This window comes from Solanum stenotomum, chromosome 5 (genome assembly GCF_019186545.1).
Source record: "Solanum stenotomum isolate F172 chromosome 5, ASM1918654v1, whole genome shotgun sequence".
In the NCBI taxonomy this organism is placed as follows: Eukaryota; Viridiplantae; Streptophyta; class Magnoliopsida; order Solanales; family Solanaceae; genus Solanum; species Solanum stenotomum.
In genome coordinates, this window is record NC_064286.1 from 57,151,101 (window position 1) to 57,169,915 (window position 18,815).

The following is an 18,815-nucleotide window of genomic DNA, read 5'->3' on the forward strand; positions in this document are numbered from 1 at the left end:
AAGTTCAAGTTCATGTTCAAATTCTAAGTTCAACTTCAATAATAATTCAAACTAGTCCTAAATTCAAAATTCAAACTAGTCTTAAAATCACAAATTCAAACTAGTCCTAAAATCCCAAAATCTAACTAGTGCTAAAATCCTAAATTCAAACAACTCCTTAAATACCCTAATTCAATCTAATCTTACAATTCCAAAATCAAACTAATTAACTCAAGAAATACCGAATTTCAAACAAATCCTAAGATACCCTAATTCAAACAAACCCCAACATTAAAATTTTCATTTCACAATCAACAAACACAAACTAACAATCAAATAATCCCTAATTCAAACTAACCATCAAAAACCCCTAAATTATTCACTTACTAACTAACAATCAATCAAACTTACAATCAATAAAAAAAACTAATTCAATACACTAATTAACAACTTCAATACTCAAATTGAAAGAAATTAAAAAATAATATTATGAAACCCTAACCTTTAATTAAAGGAGAAGAGCAGTGGATCGAGGTCGGGGTCAGTTGGCCGGAGATGTTGTTGCTCTCCTCGCCGTCTACTGATGTTGATTGCTTGGAGCTCACTGGCCGGAGCAGTTGAGGGAGAGACAGAGCAGCGAACTTTCGTTGATTGGAGAGACGAGAGAGAGGCGGCGATTTGTCTCGCCGTTCTTGCCGGTGAGAAGAGACGGGAGGGAGCAAGGAGAGAAGAGATGAGAAGAGGAGGGCGACGGGAGGAGACTGGGCTGCTTGAGAGAGAAGAAAAGAATGAGTTTTCAAAATTAGAGGGTTTGGTCTTTTTTTTTAGGTCAAAAATAGGAAGGTTAGGTAGATTCAATTTGAGCCATTGGATTAGTTAAGATGAACTGCTAGGATTTGATCTAGGATTCACTTAAAGGATGGATGGTTAAGATTTAAACTAATGTTTCAAGATTTGGACAAAAAGGGTTATAATTGCAATGAATGAATGGCTAAAATTGCAACTAAAATTGATATAAGAGGCTATAATTCAAAAACAAAATTGGATTGAGGTGGCTAGAATTGCAATAAATTGAATAAGGAAAAAGCTAAAATTGAAAGGAATTAGATTAGAATGGGCTAAAAATTAAATGATTTCGAGAAAAATTAAAGAAATGCTATCTAATTAAAATACTACAAATATTATAACATTTTATATAATGAAAATCACTTAAATTTTGAAACATTTGAATAAAATAATTATTCCGAGTTTTACTTATAATTTTAACAATATTTTAATAATATTTATGATAATTTTATAAAGCATACAAACTAAAATATATAATTTTTAGACAAAATCGATTAAAAATTTAAACTCGGAATATTTTTTAAAAAATACGTATTTAACCAAATAGCACTTCCGAAAGGGTTATAGGTCTGTCAAAATTGGGTGTCAACATACTGACATCGTGAAGTCGATATTATCTAAATAAAATAATTATTTAAATATACCGACCTCTTTAGGTTGGTTTTTAATTTATTTTAATATAAACTCACCTTTTGAGGTTGATTTTATTAATTAAAATTACATACATACATATATATATATAAAATATAGGCCAAACACAGATACAGCCCCTCAAACTTGCCCTCATTTTTCATTTTGACACTCCAACTTAGCCTTATTCCATTTTAACCCTTAAACTCCATTTTTTCTGTACCATTTAAACACTTATACTAATTTTTATGATTTGTTTTTATTTATGTTCTTCAATTGCAATTTCTTATTTTAAAAAAATAGACGTGTGCCTGTTAATTAAAAAAATTAAACATTCGCGAACGAACATAAAAATTTTCAAACAATAATATTATTTTTTTATATTTCTCTGTATTTTTGCATGAAAATAAATTGACGAAAGTTCTTTGATTTTCTTTCTTAAACATTCAATCAAATTAAATAACACTACTTATTTATTTTTTCTTATCATCTAGGCTATCTAAATTTAACGCAAATACTCACTTTTAATTTTTAATATAAATCAATACGAATAAAAAAGCTCATCTTCAAAAAGACTCGACTGACTTATAACACTACTAAACAATGTTAAAACTGGACTGACTTTGTTAGGTTGTCAGTGATTTTAAAGAAAGAAAACCAACACAATTTCGTCGGTTGTTTTTGACACAAAAATACATAACACTCTTAAAAAAAATTATTATTTTTAAAAATAATTATTTTTTGTTACTTTTTAATTTTTTAACTAAAATTAAATGACACATGTCGATTTAAAATAAGAAGTTGCAATTGAAGAATATATATAAAAATAAATAAATCATAAAAATAGTATTTTGTGTTAAAATGGAACATAAAAAATGGAGTTCAAGGGTAAAAATGGAACAAAGCTAAGATAAAGTGTCAAAATGAAAAATGTGGATAAGTTAGAGGGGTTATATATATATATAGTTTAACTACACATCAACAAAAGTTTAATTTAATAAATTTAATTTATCGATCAAGTTAATTTTATAAATTTAAATTATATACCTTCTAATTATATAAATTTAATTTTATTGATCAACAAAAGTTTATCAATATCAAATTTAATATATAAATCTCCTTGAATTGATCATCAGTATTTCTTTAATTGATAATGTATTTCATATATGATCCACTAGTATATAAGACTTGATTTGTTAAACTACTCGAGGAATATATATATATATATATATATATAATTAATCAACGTATTTCATACTCCGATGAAGTATCCTTTACATGTCATCATAATTAGGAGGTGATCACTACACTTGACATCCATTCAAGATCGAACGTATATAATAATACTATCTCGAATTTCATACTGGAATGGAATATATTTTAGCTCTTCACCTCTACTACATCATGACATGAGATATTAAGTTTATGATTAGACGACGGACTGATAGGATTTGTACATTACTCTATAAATATAAGTATAATTATCTCCTAATTCATATCAACGTAGGTTCATACTCTAAATATGGATTATAGATATTTTTTTATTTATTTCACGAATTCTAACATTTTATTTGTAAAAGTATACAAAATTGTTACACTTTTTGAACAATTAATCGTAGGTGTAAAATGAAATTTTAATATTATGCACAATAGCAAAATTACGATTAATAGGAATATTTTAAACATACCGACCTCCGGATGTCGCTTTTATTAAAAGTAATTAGATATAATAAAAAATACCGACCTCATGAGGTCGGTATCACATTAAATTTTAAGATAAATAAAAAGTAATCATGTTAATTAAATAATATTGACATCGGGAGGTCGGTAGTTTATATTAAATTATTTTTTAACTTTTATAAAACCGTCATTCGGAGGACGATTTATTTAAAGTTAATTGAAAATATTAATTTATTACATACTATTTAATTTTACCGACATCTGAAAGTCGGTATTATAATTTTTTTTGTTTTTTATTTTACACAAAACCATTCTCTGGAAAACGATTTAAATAAAATTAAATAAAAATATTTCTCAATTTTGTTTTTTATATGGAGAAATGGAGAAAATCGCGTCTGCTAGTGCAGATATTTTTAAAAAAGTGACGGACAACGTTTCTATGTCTGTCGGTTTTTTAAAAAAATGTTTGACCAAAAAGCGACAGACTAAGAGACATTGTCCGTCGCTTTCTTAAAATATTTGACCAGATATTTTGACCAAGAAGCGACGGACATAAAGATGTTGTCCGTCACTAATTTAAAAAATAATTAAACAATTAAAATTAATAAAAAGCGACGGACGGCGCGACTTTTTTTTAATTAATAAATAATTATTTTTAATAAAAAGCGATGGACTGCGTCACTATCTATATAAAATAATTAATTAGCAAAAATCTGCGAAAAAAAGCGACGGACTAAGCTATGCCGTCCGTCGCTTTTAAAAAAAAAAATTTAATTAAAAAGCGACGGACTAAGAGACACTGTCCGTCGCTTTTTAAAAATGTTTGACTAGATATTTTGACCAAAAAGCGACGGACTAAGAGATGTCGTCCGTCACTTTTTAAAAAAACTAATTAATAAAATAAAATAAATTAAAATGACGGACAGTGTGGTTATTGTTTAATTTATAAATAATTATTTTTAATAAAAAGCGATGGACGACGTCTCTATATATATTAAATAAATTATTATTAATTATATATATATTTAGCTTAAAAATCCGTAAAAAAGCGACGGACTAAGAGATGCAGTCCGTCACTTTTTGTAAAATAATTTTAAAAATAATTATTTTAATTAAAAAGCGATGGACGACATCTCTTAGTCCGTCGCTCTTTTGGAGCGACGTTGTCCGTCGCTTTTTCTTCCGTCGTTTTTTAGCAGTTTTTTAGTAGTGCGTAGAACGTTTGTGTCTATTATTTAATAAATATATCTAAACTAAAAACATCAGAAACGAAATTATTAAACGAATTTCTTTTTTTTTTTGGTAGATAAACGAAATTAGTAAGTCATTTCATGCCATATTTCAGCCATCAAAGACAACAGAGAACACGGAAGAGAATAATGCATAGTCAATCCATTAATAATTCATAAATTTGGCCAAAGAAAGTCTGTCAGTCCATAGGCAGACGGCGAAAGAAGTGCGCTTTCATTTGATTTTGATTTTTTCATTCGGTGTCTGCTATTAGAGTTTGATTAAAATTAGATTCGTGCATTATAAGATTGATTTAAAAAATAATATTTTCAATTTTTTTTATTTATTTTTGTTATTATAGGGAAGTAAACTTGAAAATTTTAATCTAAAATAGAGAAATCTCAATCATCTCATCACAATACATACTAGGTATGAAAAAAATGTCATTGAGAGCGCCACCCTTAAATGGACCTTATATTGCGCGATCTAAATTTATTTAAGACTCTAATATGAGCTTTGAATGCCGAGTGAAAAAAAAAGGGGCTGCAAAATAGGCATGACATTGGAGGCATATCCATCTGTCTCTATAGAGTTATAGGCTATAGTTTATACTCGTAATAGACGAAGAGGACCAGCACTTCATTTCATTACGCTCCACAATTGATTGGACCCAAAGTTCCCACAATAATTAATTACGAGGCAATATCACAGTTCTCTTGTGCAAAAGCCTAGACTAGAGACAAAAATTATTAGACTAAATTAATACAAAGATATTTTATTTATTTTAGAAAATATCCCACATAATCATATTATTAAAATAGTATTATACCTTATATTATTATTTTTCTCATTATATATTAATATAAAATTTTGTGCATAGGGCTATTTATTGGACAGATTGGATGAATAGCTATATTTAACGGTTTGACTTATCGAATATCAAATTATAATTATGCTAATTCACTAGCCAATCAATAAGCTATTGGTTGGTTCGGTATTGGATTGAGAATTAACGGACGGTTATCGAACGGTGTATTGGCTTCAACATTTCATGCTCTCTTCTTTCACTTTCACTCACAATTATATTGATCTTCCATCAAACAAAATAATTTTTCTATCTCTATTTAAATTGGTAATTCAGTAATTGTAAATCACTGTGAGACACATATAAAAGTCTAAATTTTGAGGGTGCAAATACATAAATATTTATTTAATAAAATATATTTACGATAAAAATGTAACTACAATAATTCTTAACGGATTAATGATTTACCCAATAAGAAAATTAAGTAATCCGCTCTCGCGCCAATAAATCGCTACCTATAAAATTGTAATCCACATCAACTGTTAGTCTGATAATCTAATACTAATAAATCAATTTTGTAATTAACTTTATCGATTATAATTCGATTTTGAATGCACAATAAATAAGAACCAAACTATTAGCCTCATTTTTAGTTCAACAGCCAGACATATTTTGGTACATCCGTAGGTCTACGGCCACAGTCAGCTAACGAGCCTGAGACACACACAAGCTAATTGAGTATTGTATCTGTGAGACACACACAACCCTATTTTTTGTTTATGTAAGTTACATAAATAGCTTTCGATGACCGCCTTAAAATACTCCACTATTTAACTAATTAAACTTAAATATACCTCATATCTTGTCACATTGGTGAAATACACCCCTAAATTCTCGCCAAGTTTAGTGGTGTTTTCAACACTTCTCTTGACTTTTTATTAAGAGTTTCACACTCTTACAAGAATTTGAAACCAATTGCTATGTCATGTATCGGAGATATATTTAAGTTTAATTAGTTAAATAGAAGAGTGTTTTAAAGTTATAAATAGTCCAAGAACGAAACTAACAATTTACGCTAAATATAAAGGTGTTTTCAATACTTTTAATGCGATAATAAATATAACTATTGTTTTTATACTAGATAATATATAACAAAATAAAATATAAAAAGTTCAAATTGTTAACGTATATAACAGCAAAAAATGCTACTCATGGAGAAGAGAAGTTTGACTACAGTCTATACTATAAATTATTCTATATTAAATTCTCCATCCCAAAACAAACAAAAAAGGTGGATTCCTTGGAAGAGTAGATCAATTACAAAAAAGTAAAAATTATCTGACAGAAAAACTAGTACCAGTGCCCCCACCTCCCCTCTAATCCTACCTACTAATTTCTGACATGCACTCACAGTCACATTTCAACAAACACAATAAACGACTGCTAAAATCAGATATGAATGATCAAATCAATCCTAAAGTGGATGATTTGAAAACCCCAAAAAGGTAAAAGTAATGTTTTTCAAGAAATAAATAATACTATAAATAAAAGAGATGCTCTGAGTCCTGTCATTGTACTACTATTAATTAATAATAATAATAACTCTGTTTAATTATATGATTCAGGGGTTCCCCTCAGAGAGTACACAAAATTATCATAGTCCAAAAAGAGATCAATGAGTCAGCTTCATAAAATAAAAAAAGTTACAAGATTAACAATGTAATTTATGAATTTAGAACGACTACTCTACCAAACTAATCTCACAACTCAATGTTCTTTAACTATCAACGGTTCTGGTACTTTCGTTTTAAATTAAAGGTTTCGAATTTGAATTTGAAAATGAAAAGTTTGTGATAAACAAACACCTTAATCAAAATGTGAGTGTTCCTATATTATATGAACGGCGGTGGAGGTTATGGTAGAATAGATAAGATCCTTTTATCCTATATGAAAGATTTAGGATTCGAAATTGGAAATGAAAATTATTTAACAGAAAAACTCTTCCCTTAAGAACAAAATGTGAGCGTTCTTGCACTATATAAACATTTTTTTGGTGGTAGGAGGCCCTGGAGGTTTCTATAAAAAGACCCAATTCTATCGTACAGAAGTATTCCATTGGAACTATGTTCACTAAAACTTAAATAGAAGTACCCTTCCAAAGATTGAATAAGGAATTGACTTTTCTGAAAAATGATCCTTTTTGCGATGTAAATTTAAATTAATCAAAGTCCAGAACCGAAATGAACATTAGGGGGGAAAAAGCTTGGAACACTTGTCATTTTGCAAGAAGATCAAATGAAAGCCTCTATAGTTGCTTTTTTGACCATGTTACAATGAGGACATGAATGGAGAAAAGTTTCACAATCTTTGCATGAAGAAAGATGTCTACAAGGCAAAAAAACCATGCATGACTTACTAGAATTACACCTTTTGCACATCATCCTTATCGATGATTGTACTTTGTCCTCAATTGGTTGTACATCACAGCAAGACTCTGCATCACCTACATTGGTTGATTGAAAACAGGCATTTTCTCTTAGTTGTTCAATTGTGTTGTTTAAAGAAACAACAATGGCTTCGTTCTCATTCGCAATTCTCTGCCATGTTTGATTCTCCATTTCTATCCTTTTCAAAATATCTTCCAACTCTTTCGACCTGTTTGCTGCTTTCGCAATTTCTTCGTCTTTTTGTTTCAGTAATAAATGAGTCTTTGCTTCGTAATTTCTCAAAATTAATGTCACTTGTTGCTTCCTCTGTTCTTGCAGAGCCAATCTCAATCTCTCGTTCTGTTAATCAACAAAAAATCAATTAATTGTTAGAACCCAGCTACAAATCATCTCACTAAAATCGCATAAATTGAGATAGAAGGAGTAAGCTTTACCTGTAAACTAATGAACTGATCAATCTCGACTCTCTGTTTCTCAATTTGAGAAGCCAGACTATGAGGAAACATGGTAGAATTTGACGAATTCATCAAATTCTGAATGTTATTTTTCTGATTCAGAATTTGAAACTGCTGCTGTTGGATTTGTAACAAATACGGTTGTTGCTGCTGCTCCGGTTGAGGATTAAAACAAAATTGATTGAATCCACAAGTATTGTCATCCATTAAATCCTGCAAACTCCCTAACGAAAACCCGAGATTCTCCGAATACAAATGCGCTTGAATGGCCATATTTGTAAACCCACAAGCATCAATAACAAACAAAATGATGAACCAAAACACGGTAAAATTTTGGTTTCACAAATAACAAGTTGATTTGTTCTCCAAACACAGAAGATGATAGATACATATATTGTACTATTATGCTAACATTTGTAGGCCTAACCTATAACTTGTTTACTTTTCTTGTCTTGTGTATTTATAATAATAATAAGTATTCAAATTTTTATGGAAACTGAAAAACTGAAAAGTTGCAGGAAGTAAAGGAAGGGTTATAAATAAAAGGTTTAATTATTTTCTTTTTCTTTTTCTCTTTCTCTTTCTCTTTCTATTCTTGTGAAGAAGCATTAAAAGAGAAGAAATTTTGTAGCATACAGATTTTGTGACAAAACTATCGGGTCAGAAAAGCTATTTTGTTTGTTTGTGAAAAAATTTTAAAAAATTGAATTCCATTCCTAATTTGGAGATTTTGAAGGAGTTTTATTTTTTTCATCAGTATTTTAGGATGATGGATAGCAGAAACGGAAGGGAAAAAGAAATGGTCAGTTTTATTTTTGAAAATATAATTTAATTAGAGAAGAATTAATTTTTAGAGGGAATTCAAAGATTTGTTTTGTCAGTTTGTGAATAAGCCTAAAGAATAGGATTTTTTACAATTTACTTGCCTTCTTAACTTTCGTCGTAACTTCTATTTTTTTAAAAAAAAATATTACGCGTTTTCTATCTTCCAAAAGAAACTGACAAATGTTAGAATACGAAGACCAATGAATTTTCGTGAAAAAAAAGAATAATGAATTTAATATGTACCATGTAAAAAAAACTCTTTAATTATGTGAAATTAATAAAAATATTCTCAGTGAATAATTTGGTTTAAAAATATCATTTTAATAGTTTGGTAAAAAATATTCCTTTTTTTTTCAAATAAATATTTTATTTTTCAAAACACATTCTATTCCTAATATAATTTTTTAACTAGCAAATGTTTATTTTACTTCAAATCGCAAAAGGACATTTTTGATTCATTAATAGGGAAATTTTGGACCAATTTATTTGCGGTAGGGGTATTTTGGATCAAATTTATTAACCATAAAGGTATTTTTAGAACAAACTATTAATTAATATATTTGTGTTTAATTTTGCATTGTTCATTTTTTTACCCTTTCTGAATTTTTAATAATAAAATTACAATTTTAAAAAGTACATGGGAAAATTATAATCCACTAGTTCAAAAATTGTACTGTTATTGTTATTTTGGCTGTCAAATAATTTTCTTCGGTTATGACTTTTTTCATTGACATTAATACAGTAATATTTTTATTTATTTATTGTACTTTAAATAGTTTTTTAACATATACAGTAAGTTCCATTTCGTGAAGAACAAAGAAACGACACCGATAGAATTAATAAAATAAAAATGCATTAAAGAGGTACCCTGAACCTCGTTATTCTTTTGAATTTGAGGAAATACTATAAATAAATCATAAAATTTGTGAAGTTTGATAAATAAAAAGTTGATAAAAAAAATATCAAAGCTAAAAAGAATCATTGACTTTCCAAATATTATAAACTTACTTCTTCTTTTTTCTGTTCTTGCAAAATAACTGTGAAGTTTTTTAAAAAATAAATAAATATAAAAAATGTGCTAGAGGACCTAAATTTACACTTACTTCAAACTCAATTATTTTTTTAGTAAGGTAATTTGTGGGTATAGGTTATGCTAATCACCAAAAGCATAAAAAAAAAAGGCAGGATATTGAAGTACTTCATATAAGAAAAAAATAGAAGGTAATTTAAAATTTTGAATTCAATTTTGGACATGATTAATCAATGTAGACACATTGATAATATTGATTCACGTCAGACATTATTGTCGGTGCAGCATGGTATGATATCCCCTTACCATAGGAGAGGTCAGATATTGATTTCTCTCTAACGTCTTTTCAATCGAGTTTATAAAGTTTTAAAAATTAATCACATCAGATTGTTAAAGAAATTAAATTGATGACCATAGTAAAGTTTATTTAACAAATTAGTTGTTATTTGTTAATTTGTTTCTATATTTCTTTTTGGTATTTTTAAAGAATTTTATTAGGAAATAAATTCATTGAAATACTAGTACTAGTCCATAGAAGAAAAAAAAAAATAGAAGCAAAAGGAAAGTTATAGTAAAAGTCATAACACGAAACTTCACGGGTTTGACGTGAAAAGATTAATGGGAACCTTTTAAAAATAGAACCTATGTAAATTTGGGATTCAATATCTTAATCGGCAATATAACTAAACACGTTTTCACCCTTTATGCGTTCTATTTTTTTAAGAAGAATATTTATTTTCCTTTTTAAGGATAGCAATGAGGCATGGTGGGATGGAGCGAAGTGGGGCGGAGCTAAGTGAGATTCATGGGTTCGGACTAACTCAATAACTTTTCCATAAATTTTATATTTTTATTAGAAAATTATATATATATATATATTAACTTGTGAACCCCCTAACAAAATTGATTGATGACTCAGTGGTAAGAAAGAGACTGTGGAAATGTTTTCCACACTAGTGTTGTGGGTGAAAACCCCACTATCGGGCGGGTTAAGTTTTCCCTTAAACACATTTTAGTTTTGAAATTATGGGTTCATAATTAATTTAATGAGATATGTTTTGTGTCTAGAGATACTCCCTCTATTGAACAATACTTGTCTTGTGTCCACTATTGATTTTACACACTTTTTAAGAAACAATAATTAAAAAGGTAATTTTACTATATTATCCTTTGAATATAGTAGTAAATACAATGTCTTAAATTGCTCTTAAAAAATGTAATAGAAAAATGACTATAATTAATAATAAGGGTAAATTAAGAACTAAGTATAAAATTATTCATTGATTTCATGAAGTTGACAAGTATTCTTGAACATTCCAAAATAGTATAATAGACAACTACTAGACAGAGGGAATATACTGTAAGAACACTTTTATTCTTGAACTCCAAATTTACTTTACACCATTTACATTAAGCATATATATATATATATAATAGCGTGTCCTTGATCCATCGTACAAATTTATCTACTATTTTTCGGAAAACAATATTATAGTCCCAAAATTACAATTATAGTTGTATTACCTTTCTATGAATCAAATGAACTCGAAGGGACTGTTTGGTATGAAGCAAAATATTTTTTAATTTTTCATGCTTGATTGGCCAAGTCTTGACCCCATTATACACATTTGAGCCGAAAAGTGTACCGACACATTATAGTATTTTGCTAGTTTACATATGATTTATTGTTTTATACTTTATTTGTTTAACCCAAACATTCGCGAGTTTTTTCTTCTTTTTGTCTTTACCAAACCAATGACAAGTGGATTTATTTTCGTGTTTTTTTTAATACTAACAATATATATAACTTAAGTTTTTTCATTAACACAGTCACTTTCTTTTTTCTATTTTTCTTTTTCATGTTCAAACACGTTTGAGAAATTGGCTATTTTTAATTTTTATTTTTTTTGAAATCGGCTGATTAAGGAGTCGGTAATAGATTTTAGAAAGAAAAAAATAACTGAAGGGGCACAAATTTTGTAGACAATTCTTTTATTATAATTAAACATATCAATTTTTGTTTTCTAGAAATATATTTCCTTTTATTCAAATTCTGCGGCAACCTGTTTTTTTTTAATTAATCCCAAAGAGAATATCATCACTTTATTATAAAAAAATATTCAACTTTAAAATTCTTCTTTATTCTTAATAAAATTATTTATAAGCTATACAAATAATTATTTTAGACCATAAATTTGAAAAATCTTTACTTTTTTGTTAAACTTTATATTAACTCAAACAATATCACATAAATTAGAACGACAAGTATCAGTCAAGAGATTACTTGACAAAATTGGGGAGATATAATGAAAATGTGATAAAGCAACCCATGAATAAATTTTTTGATAGGAAGCGCTTCCCTTTGAATGGAGCTTTACAATATGTAAATCTAGGGGTGTACATGACCGGGTTGGTTCGGGGTTTTCAAATATCAAACCAAACCATTTGTGTCGGATCTTTAAATCTATAAACCAAACCAAACCAAAAAAACTCAGATTTTTCAACCTCGGGTTTTTTTGAATTTTTTCAGGTTTTTCGGATTTTCGGGTTTTCCGATAAAGTATTCATACAAACATATAATTTACTTATACTTCAAATATTTCTTTAGTCCTACCAAAATACAACTATCTAAGGTGTTTCTTAAGAAAATAACACAAAATATGATATGAGTAATGACACTAAAATATCCAACAAAAAATAATAATAACGAAATTGCGTAAAACAAATATTGCAAATTAACAAGTCATAATGAAAATGATCATAATTTAAAAGTACTAAATCATGCTAAAATAAGTTTAATAAGTATATATTAGTTACATGACTAAATATTAAAGGAAATTAAAATTAGATTATGTATTTGAATTGTTTAAACCAATGTAAAATCAAAGAACAAATATTCAATATGATTGTCATTCTTAGTGTTGAATTGATTTTCTTTTTGCATTAATATTAATTTGATTTTGATTCAAGCTTTATTATAATTATCAACATGTATGGACTATAATCTTTATTGAACCATTCAGAATTCTAAGTTTCAAACTTAGAAATAATATATTAAAAGATAAAAACTATGAAAAAGTATAAGAAATATTTAAAAATTATATCAAAGTAAATATTTTTATGTATAAAATAAAATTTTAAAATTTTATATATAATGTTGGGTTGGTTTGGTCTCGAGTTGGTTTTTTTTAGTTAAAACCAAACCAACCCAAATATAGTCGGGTTTTTTTTTTCAATACCAAACCAAGTCAAACTAACCACTAGTTGGATTTTTTTTCTCGGTTCGACTCGATTTCCGATTTTGTTCGATTTTCGATTCGGTTTTGTAGAGGGTAAATCTAAATTAATTGAACTTTAATGCAAATATCAAATAGGAAACCAAAAAAATAAACCTAAGAGTGGACTAATTAACCATTTTGTTAGGTGGAAGACATTTTTTTTTGGTTCATCCATCCATCACGAGGCTAACAAACACGTCTTTTTGTGGTTTTATGATTGAGAAATTAAACTACATTTTTTGCCATAATATATCAACTCGTGGTTATAGTATAAGATAGTTACGGTCTTACACATTTGATTAGTTTAGTATTCCATCAGAATTTGGGTTGCTATTCAGCCCCAATTATAATATTTTATTTGATATGTTCAATATAACCACAATAAAGGACAAATAGTAATTTTTATTAGAACTAAAAGATTATAAATAAATAAAATAACTAAACTTAGTAAGAATATAATTGGTTGGTTTGTGATTTTCGATCCGCTGTTAAGTCCATTAGTGTAAATTACTTTTGGACATATTAATTATCTGTATATTTATTAACTCAATATATTTTGACTCACTCAAACTCTATTCAATTCACCTATTTGTCACCTCTATTTTTAGCTACGCTACCACAAATGCTAAATGAAATCATTATGGCCTAAGTATTTAATTAGATACATATATTTTTTTATTTAGCTATTATGGAGGAGTTTATATTTGTATAATGTTGTGATTTCCCTGCTTTTTTTTTTCTGACCTCTTTAATTAATAAATACATTACTTAGGGATCTCTGTAATTATTTTAGCTATGAAATTATGATATAATTAAGGCAATATGGCTACTTTTTTTCTATTTATATTTGTGTTCACAATTTTTATTAACAAAACATCTCGCCTAAATCTCTAGGAATTAGGTGCTCTTATTAATTAATTGATTCAAAATGTATTACGCTAATTGATTCAAAATGTATTGCGCTAATAAGTTGTGTGGATTTCTTCTTATTCAAGTTTAAACAAAATTAAATGAAAATCTAAATAACTTATAGGTATGTACTCAACCTTATTGTAACACCACTTACCTAAAATACTAGGATGGGGCTTCTCACACTGTATAGCTAAATAAATACTCTTTCTATCTTAATTTACGTGATATATTTTTTTTTTTAGTCCGTCTAAATTGTAAAGTCTTTTTTTTCTCTTAAACATTATATCAATTAAATGATATCACATAGTTTGAAGGCGGGGTGGGTGGGTGGGTTTAAAAATAAACTTACCACTAGACAGTATCTAACAACCTTTTATTAAACATAAAAAATATCAATAGAGATAAGTACACGCAAGGGGGTTGGACCTTACCTTACTAATCCTAATGAAGTACCTAACTTCTGCTACCTAACAAGCATGAAGAAAATAAGAGGTAGATATAACTAAGTATGAGTTATCAAGAAGAGGATGCTTAAATAATGTAAAAATATGCCAATCAAGAAGAAAGTTGAGTTATCAGCCTCAAACTTTCTATTACAAAAGCATGAATTAAAAATGATTGATTACCCATCAAAAGTAATTTGAAGTATTTTTCTCGTCTTTTTCTTCAAACCTATCCAACAACACTTGATAATTTATAACTTCTTTATGGATTTATTGGATCTTGTTGAACCTATTGATACTGTCAAATGGTTCTGCTTTGCCTCTTGCATCAGTAGGTGCCTTGGAACAAACTCCCCGGTCATTTTACTGTCCCAACTATGTTGCCTTCCATGTGTCTTCTTTTTGCTTTTGTTGTTTCCACTTCTTTGTTGCCTAGGTGATATATCTCATTCCCTAGCCACTCTATCAAAGCATATGTCCAACATATTGTCTTCCTCGTCTTCATTAAGAGAATCCTCGCTCAAATCAATTGTATTTGACACTAAGACCCTTTACTCATTCTTCTTTGCAATCACACATTTAGGCACAAATACAAAAGCTTATGGACTTAATTTGCTATTCAAAACAAGTGGTGAGACTTCTTTTTCTTGGATCAAATCGTTGTCATTCTCTGTTAACCTTAGTTGCTTTCGAGTAGTCTTCAATAAAGCATCAAAACTATTCGAACATAATAGGTCTCTTGAGGCATTACTAATATCTTGTCTCTTCTCACTGTCATGAAAATTTCCAGTCGCACCCTTTTCACTACATGGAGAATTATTTTGACTAGTCAAGAAAAGGGTCCGACTACTAGTTGAATTTTTTTGTGCAACCAGTGTCCAGTTTTTAGTTGCATTCTCTTTTTCAACTTGCAAGACTTGTTGTCTAGAATTTTCAGCATCTTCAACATCAGATGTATCCATTAATTTTTGCCCTGAACCAACTTGCGGCGCATCAACCCCAACTCTTGGTGTTCCCTGCGTTTTTAGTTGCATTAGACATCAAATTCATCCCAACTTCTTTTGATTGCACCTCATTAGTAGCAGCCTGTTAGTTATTGTAATCACCTGTATCATCCACATTTTTTTGTTGTTGTAATATCTCTACAGATTTAGGACTTAGAGCTAACTCTTGTCATTTGAAACCTCTAAAATAGCTTTGTTTTCAGTGGTTGTTTGAACACCAATATTACTTGTATCAACATCCATTGAGTCTGTACGATTTTGCTCAGAAGTGGCAGCAACCAATTGTCGATCTAAAGAAGTAGCTTTACTTTGATCGACATCTACAATCTTTCTTTTTTCATTTAGTATTTCTCTCGCAACACCTTGATACTTTTCACTATCGATAGTACCTTTTAAAGCAACTTCAATGGTATCATCAATTTGTTTGTTATTTGATTTCTTTTCGACATTAAACAACAACTATCTTCACCATGACCTTGGTGCTTACAATAATTGCAGTATAAAGGTAGATTATCATATACAATCTCCTGAAAAACCTCGATCAACTTACCATATTTTCCATCCACAAACTGCAACCTTATACGATTTGGAAGCTTTTCCATTCGATCAAGTATAACCTTGTCCTTAGCCGTACTAAGTCTTGACTTGATTTGAGTAGCTTTATCTATAGCTATTGGTTTCCCAATTGCCTATGCTATAGACAATAGAGACTTCTTTGCAAACAAATCTGGAAATAAGTTCGGCAAGAAAATCCAAACCACAACTAACGTCGTTTCCTCCTTAGGATTATATCCAATGGACCATGAAAAAACCCTACATTGGTGCTTCTCTCCATTATAAAGAAGATAATGAACTGAGCGAGATATAGCTAGTACATAATCTTCATATTGATCAAACAAGATTATGTTGTCGCCAAAAGACAACGAGTAGTTGACCGAAATAAGTCATTATTTAAATCAATTCACCAAAATAATATATTTTTAAAAATTTTTACAAAACTAGAATAAACATATTTAGCAGTAACGTTTTAGGTATTATTTTATTAAAAAAAAAAATCAGTGACAAAAAAGCAAATATCTGACGGAGTAAACAGACATAAAACGTTATCGTCAAATACGTTTTATTGATTCGTTACTCATAGCCACGTTTTAAGGCTAAAACGTTACTGCCAGTAACGATTCTTTAAAATTCAATCACGAATACCTTATGAGGACAGTACAATTTTACTCCACTGGTTACTTATCTGTTGTATTTAGGAAGAACTTATTCATCTTTCCAGTTAGATTTTATATTTTTACCTTGTCAAAATTGAGGATTAACCTGACCAACTTATATATTTAGCATCATTAGCCTTAGTTTGCCTTTGAAAACCTGTAGATCTTTTTTCTTTTTTTTTTGGATAAACGAAAACCCGTAGATCTAAATGACTTCAAGAACTCATTCTTTTTGTTTTTTTTTTAATCTAGCTGCCCATTCTTTTTCCTTTCTGGCCGTTTACAAGTAAAAACAATAGCTATTCTTGTGTTATTATTCAACGTTCTTTTGCTACAAATTACTCTGTTTGCAAAGCATGTTGGGTTTTGAGACTTTAAACTATTTTTGTGTTATTAAAGAGTCGTTACTGTCAGTAACGTTTTAGTCTTAAAACGTGACTGTGAGTAACGAATTAATAAAACGTATTTGATAGTAACGTTTTATGTTTGTTTACTTCGTCACATTTTATCTTTTTGCCATTGATTTTTTTAATAAAATAATACCTAAAACGTTACTGCCAAATACGTTTATTCTAGTTTTGTAAAAAAAATTTAAAATGTATTATTTTGATGAATTGGTTTTAATAATGACTTATTTCGGTCAAAAATTCGAAAGACAACAAACGAATAGTGATGTTCAAATGTAAAGTACACTCATTTAAAATTTGATTTTTCCAGAGAGTTTAAATTTTCTCTTTATTATACGTATAAAAAGTAAGTAAAAAAAGTATATATAATTTAAAATATAGTACATAAATTGATTTAGATCTCATTTGTTTGCATTTTATGAAAAATTGAATTTAACGAGTTATGTGTCCCGTCCAAGCAATTAATTGAGCTCAACTGTTAGGAGTTAGTTACGAGGTTAGCATGTTAGCCTTCCGGGCTGTTAGAGTTGTTGCAATTTCTAATAGGAATTAATGAGTCTTATGCTCATTTTGATGGACATTTTTGAGATCAAAAGACATCACCCGATAATAATAAATACCTAAGATGTGATGAAAGACATTTTGTTCGCATTTTATTCATGGTGTCTAGCAAAATAATCCACAAATGACGGCATCTCATGCTTGGTGTAGTTGTCAATAAAGATGTGATTGTTAGGCAATTGAAAATTGTCTTTCGGACTAGCTTTGTTGAAATCTTCTAATCGACAAAGATTTTGATTTTGCTATATTTTATCGACATAGGTATAATGTTTGTTGGCCATATAAGACTATGTGACTTCTTCACACTTTTGGTGACTTCTCATATGATTCTCAAACTTAGATCTGACTTGAACTTTCGAGTTTTCTGTTTCATTGAACTAAATTTTGAATCAATTGGTAATATGTGAAAAATAATGTTGGTGCTCAACCATGACATATCATCATATGCTCAAGTAAATATGTCAATGTATTATTTGAGCAAGCTAACAAGTCCTTTTTCTTTCAAATGGACATGATTCTAATTTCTTTGACATGACCATCATCTCTTAGGTTTACCACTTGAGTCTCATTTAGATTTGACTTCTCTTGATTATCAAAATGTTTCAACTCTTTTTAAATCTTTTTAGGTACAATTATTTGTTTAAACTCATCATCACCTAATCGATCACTTTGTTCATTTAACTCGTGACATGCTATGACATTGACAAAATTTCAATCGTTTTTACTTGACGTTTCTTTTTTTTTCTCCTATATTCTTATGGCCATTTCATGTCAGTGTGTGTGCTCTCTCGTGTATGGTTCTATAATGCTCATTTATCCATTCTATGGGCTATTATCTTGTGCTATGTGCAATGATGTTCCTTTTTTTTGCCTCCTTTTGTTCATGTTGTTGTTGCCCAAGTGACCATGATCGTTAAAATTTAGCTTTTGCAACATCAAAAAGTATCGCTCTTAGGTCAAATTCTAGGTTGTCTCAACTCTCATATCACGGAGACCTCAACTACAAGGGACATGCTCTTATCAGTGAAGTTGTTCTTTTATTCCTTGTTGTTTAGTCTTGTTTCTTGTG

The 18,815-nt window shown here is 28.9% G+C and overlaps 1 protein-coding gene and 1 pseudogene across 1 annotated transcript; both read right to left on the reverse strand.

Annotated features, from left to right (window-relative positions):
* Window positions 1-7,442: 7,442 nt before the first annotated feature.
* LOC125864752 (probable BOI-related E3 ubiquitin-protein ligase 2) lies at window positions 7,443-8,385 on the reverse strand. Its single transcript, XM_049544820.1, has 2 exons — window positions 8,052-8,385; window positions 7,443-7,956 (listed from the first exon to the last, which is right to left on the reverse strand). Exons 1-2 carry the CDS (start codon window positions 8,343-8,345, stop codon window positions 7,462-7,464), a joined length of 789 nt encoding a protein of 262 aa, XP_049400777.1. The 5' UTR covers window positions 8,346-8,385; the 3' UTR covers window positions 7,443-7,461.
* A 6,426-nt stretch (window positions 8,386-14,811) lies between these two features.
* LOC125864746 (uncharacterized) lies at window positions 14,812-16,166 on the reverse strand (annotated as a pseudogene).
* Window positions 16,167-18,815: the final 2,649 nt, after the last annotated feature.

Coding starts and splice junctions, on each gene's coding strand:
- LOC125864752 (XM_049544820.1), bottom strand. CDS start 8,345: ATGGCCATTCAAGCGCATTTGTATTCGGAGAATCTCGGGTTTTCGTTA. Junction 7,957..8,051: donor ATCAGTTCATTAGTTTACAG/GTAAAGCTTACT, acceptor GTTGATTAACAG/AACGAGAGATTGAGATTGGC.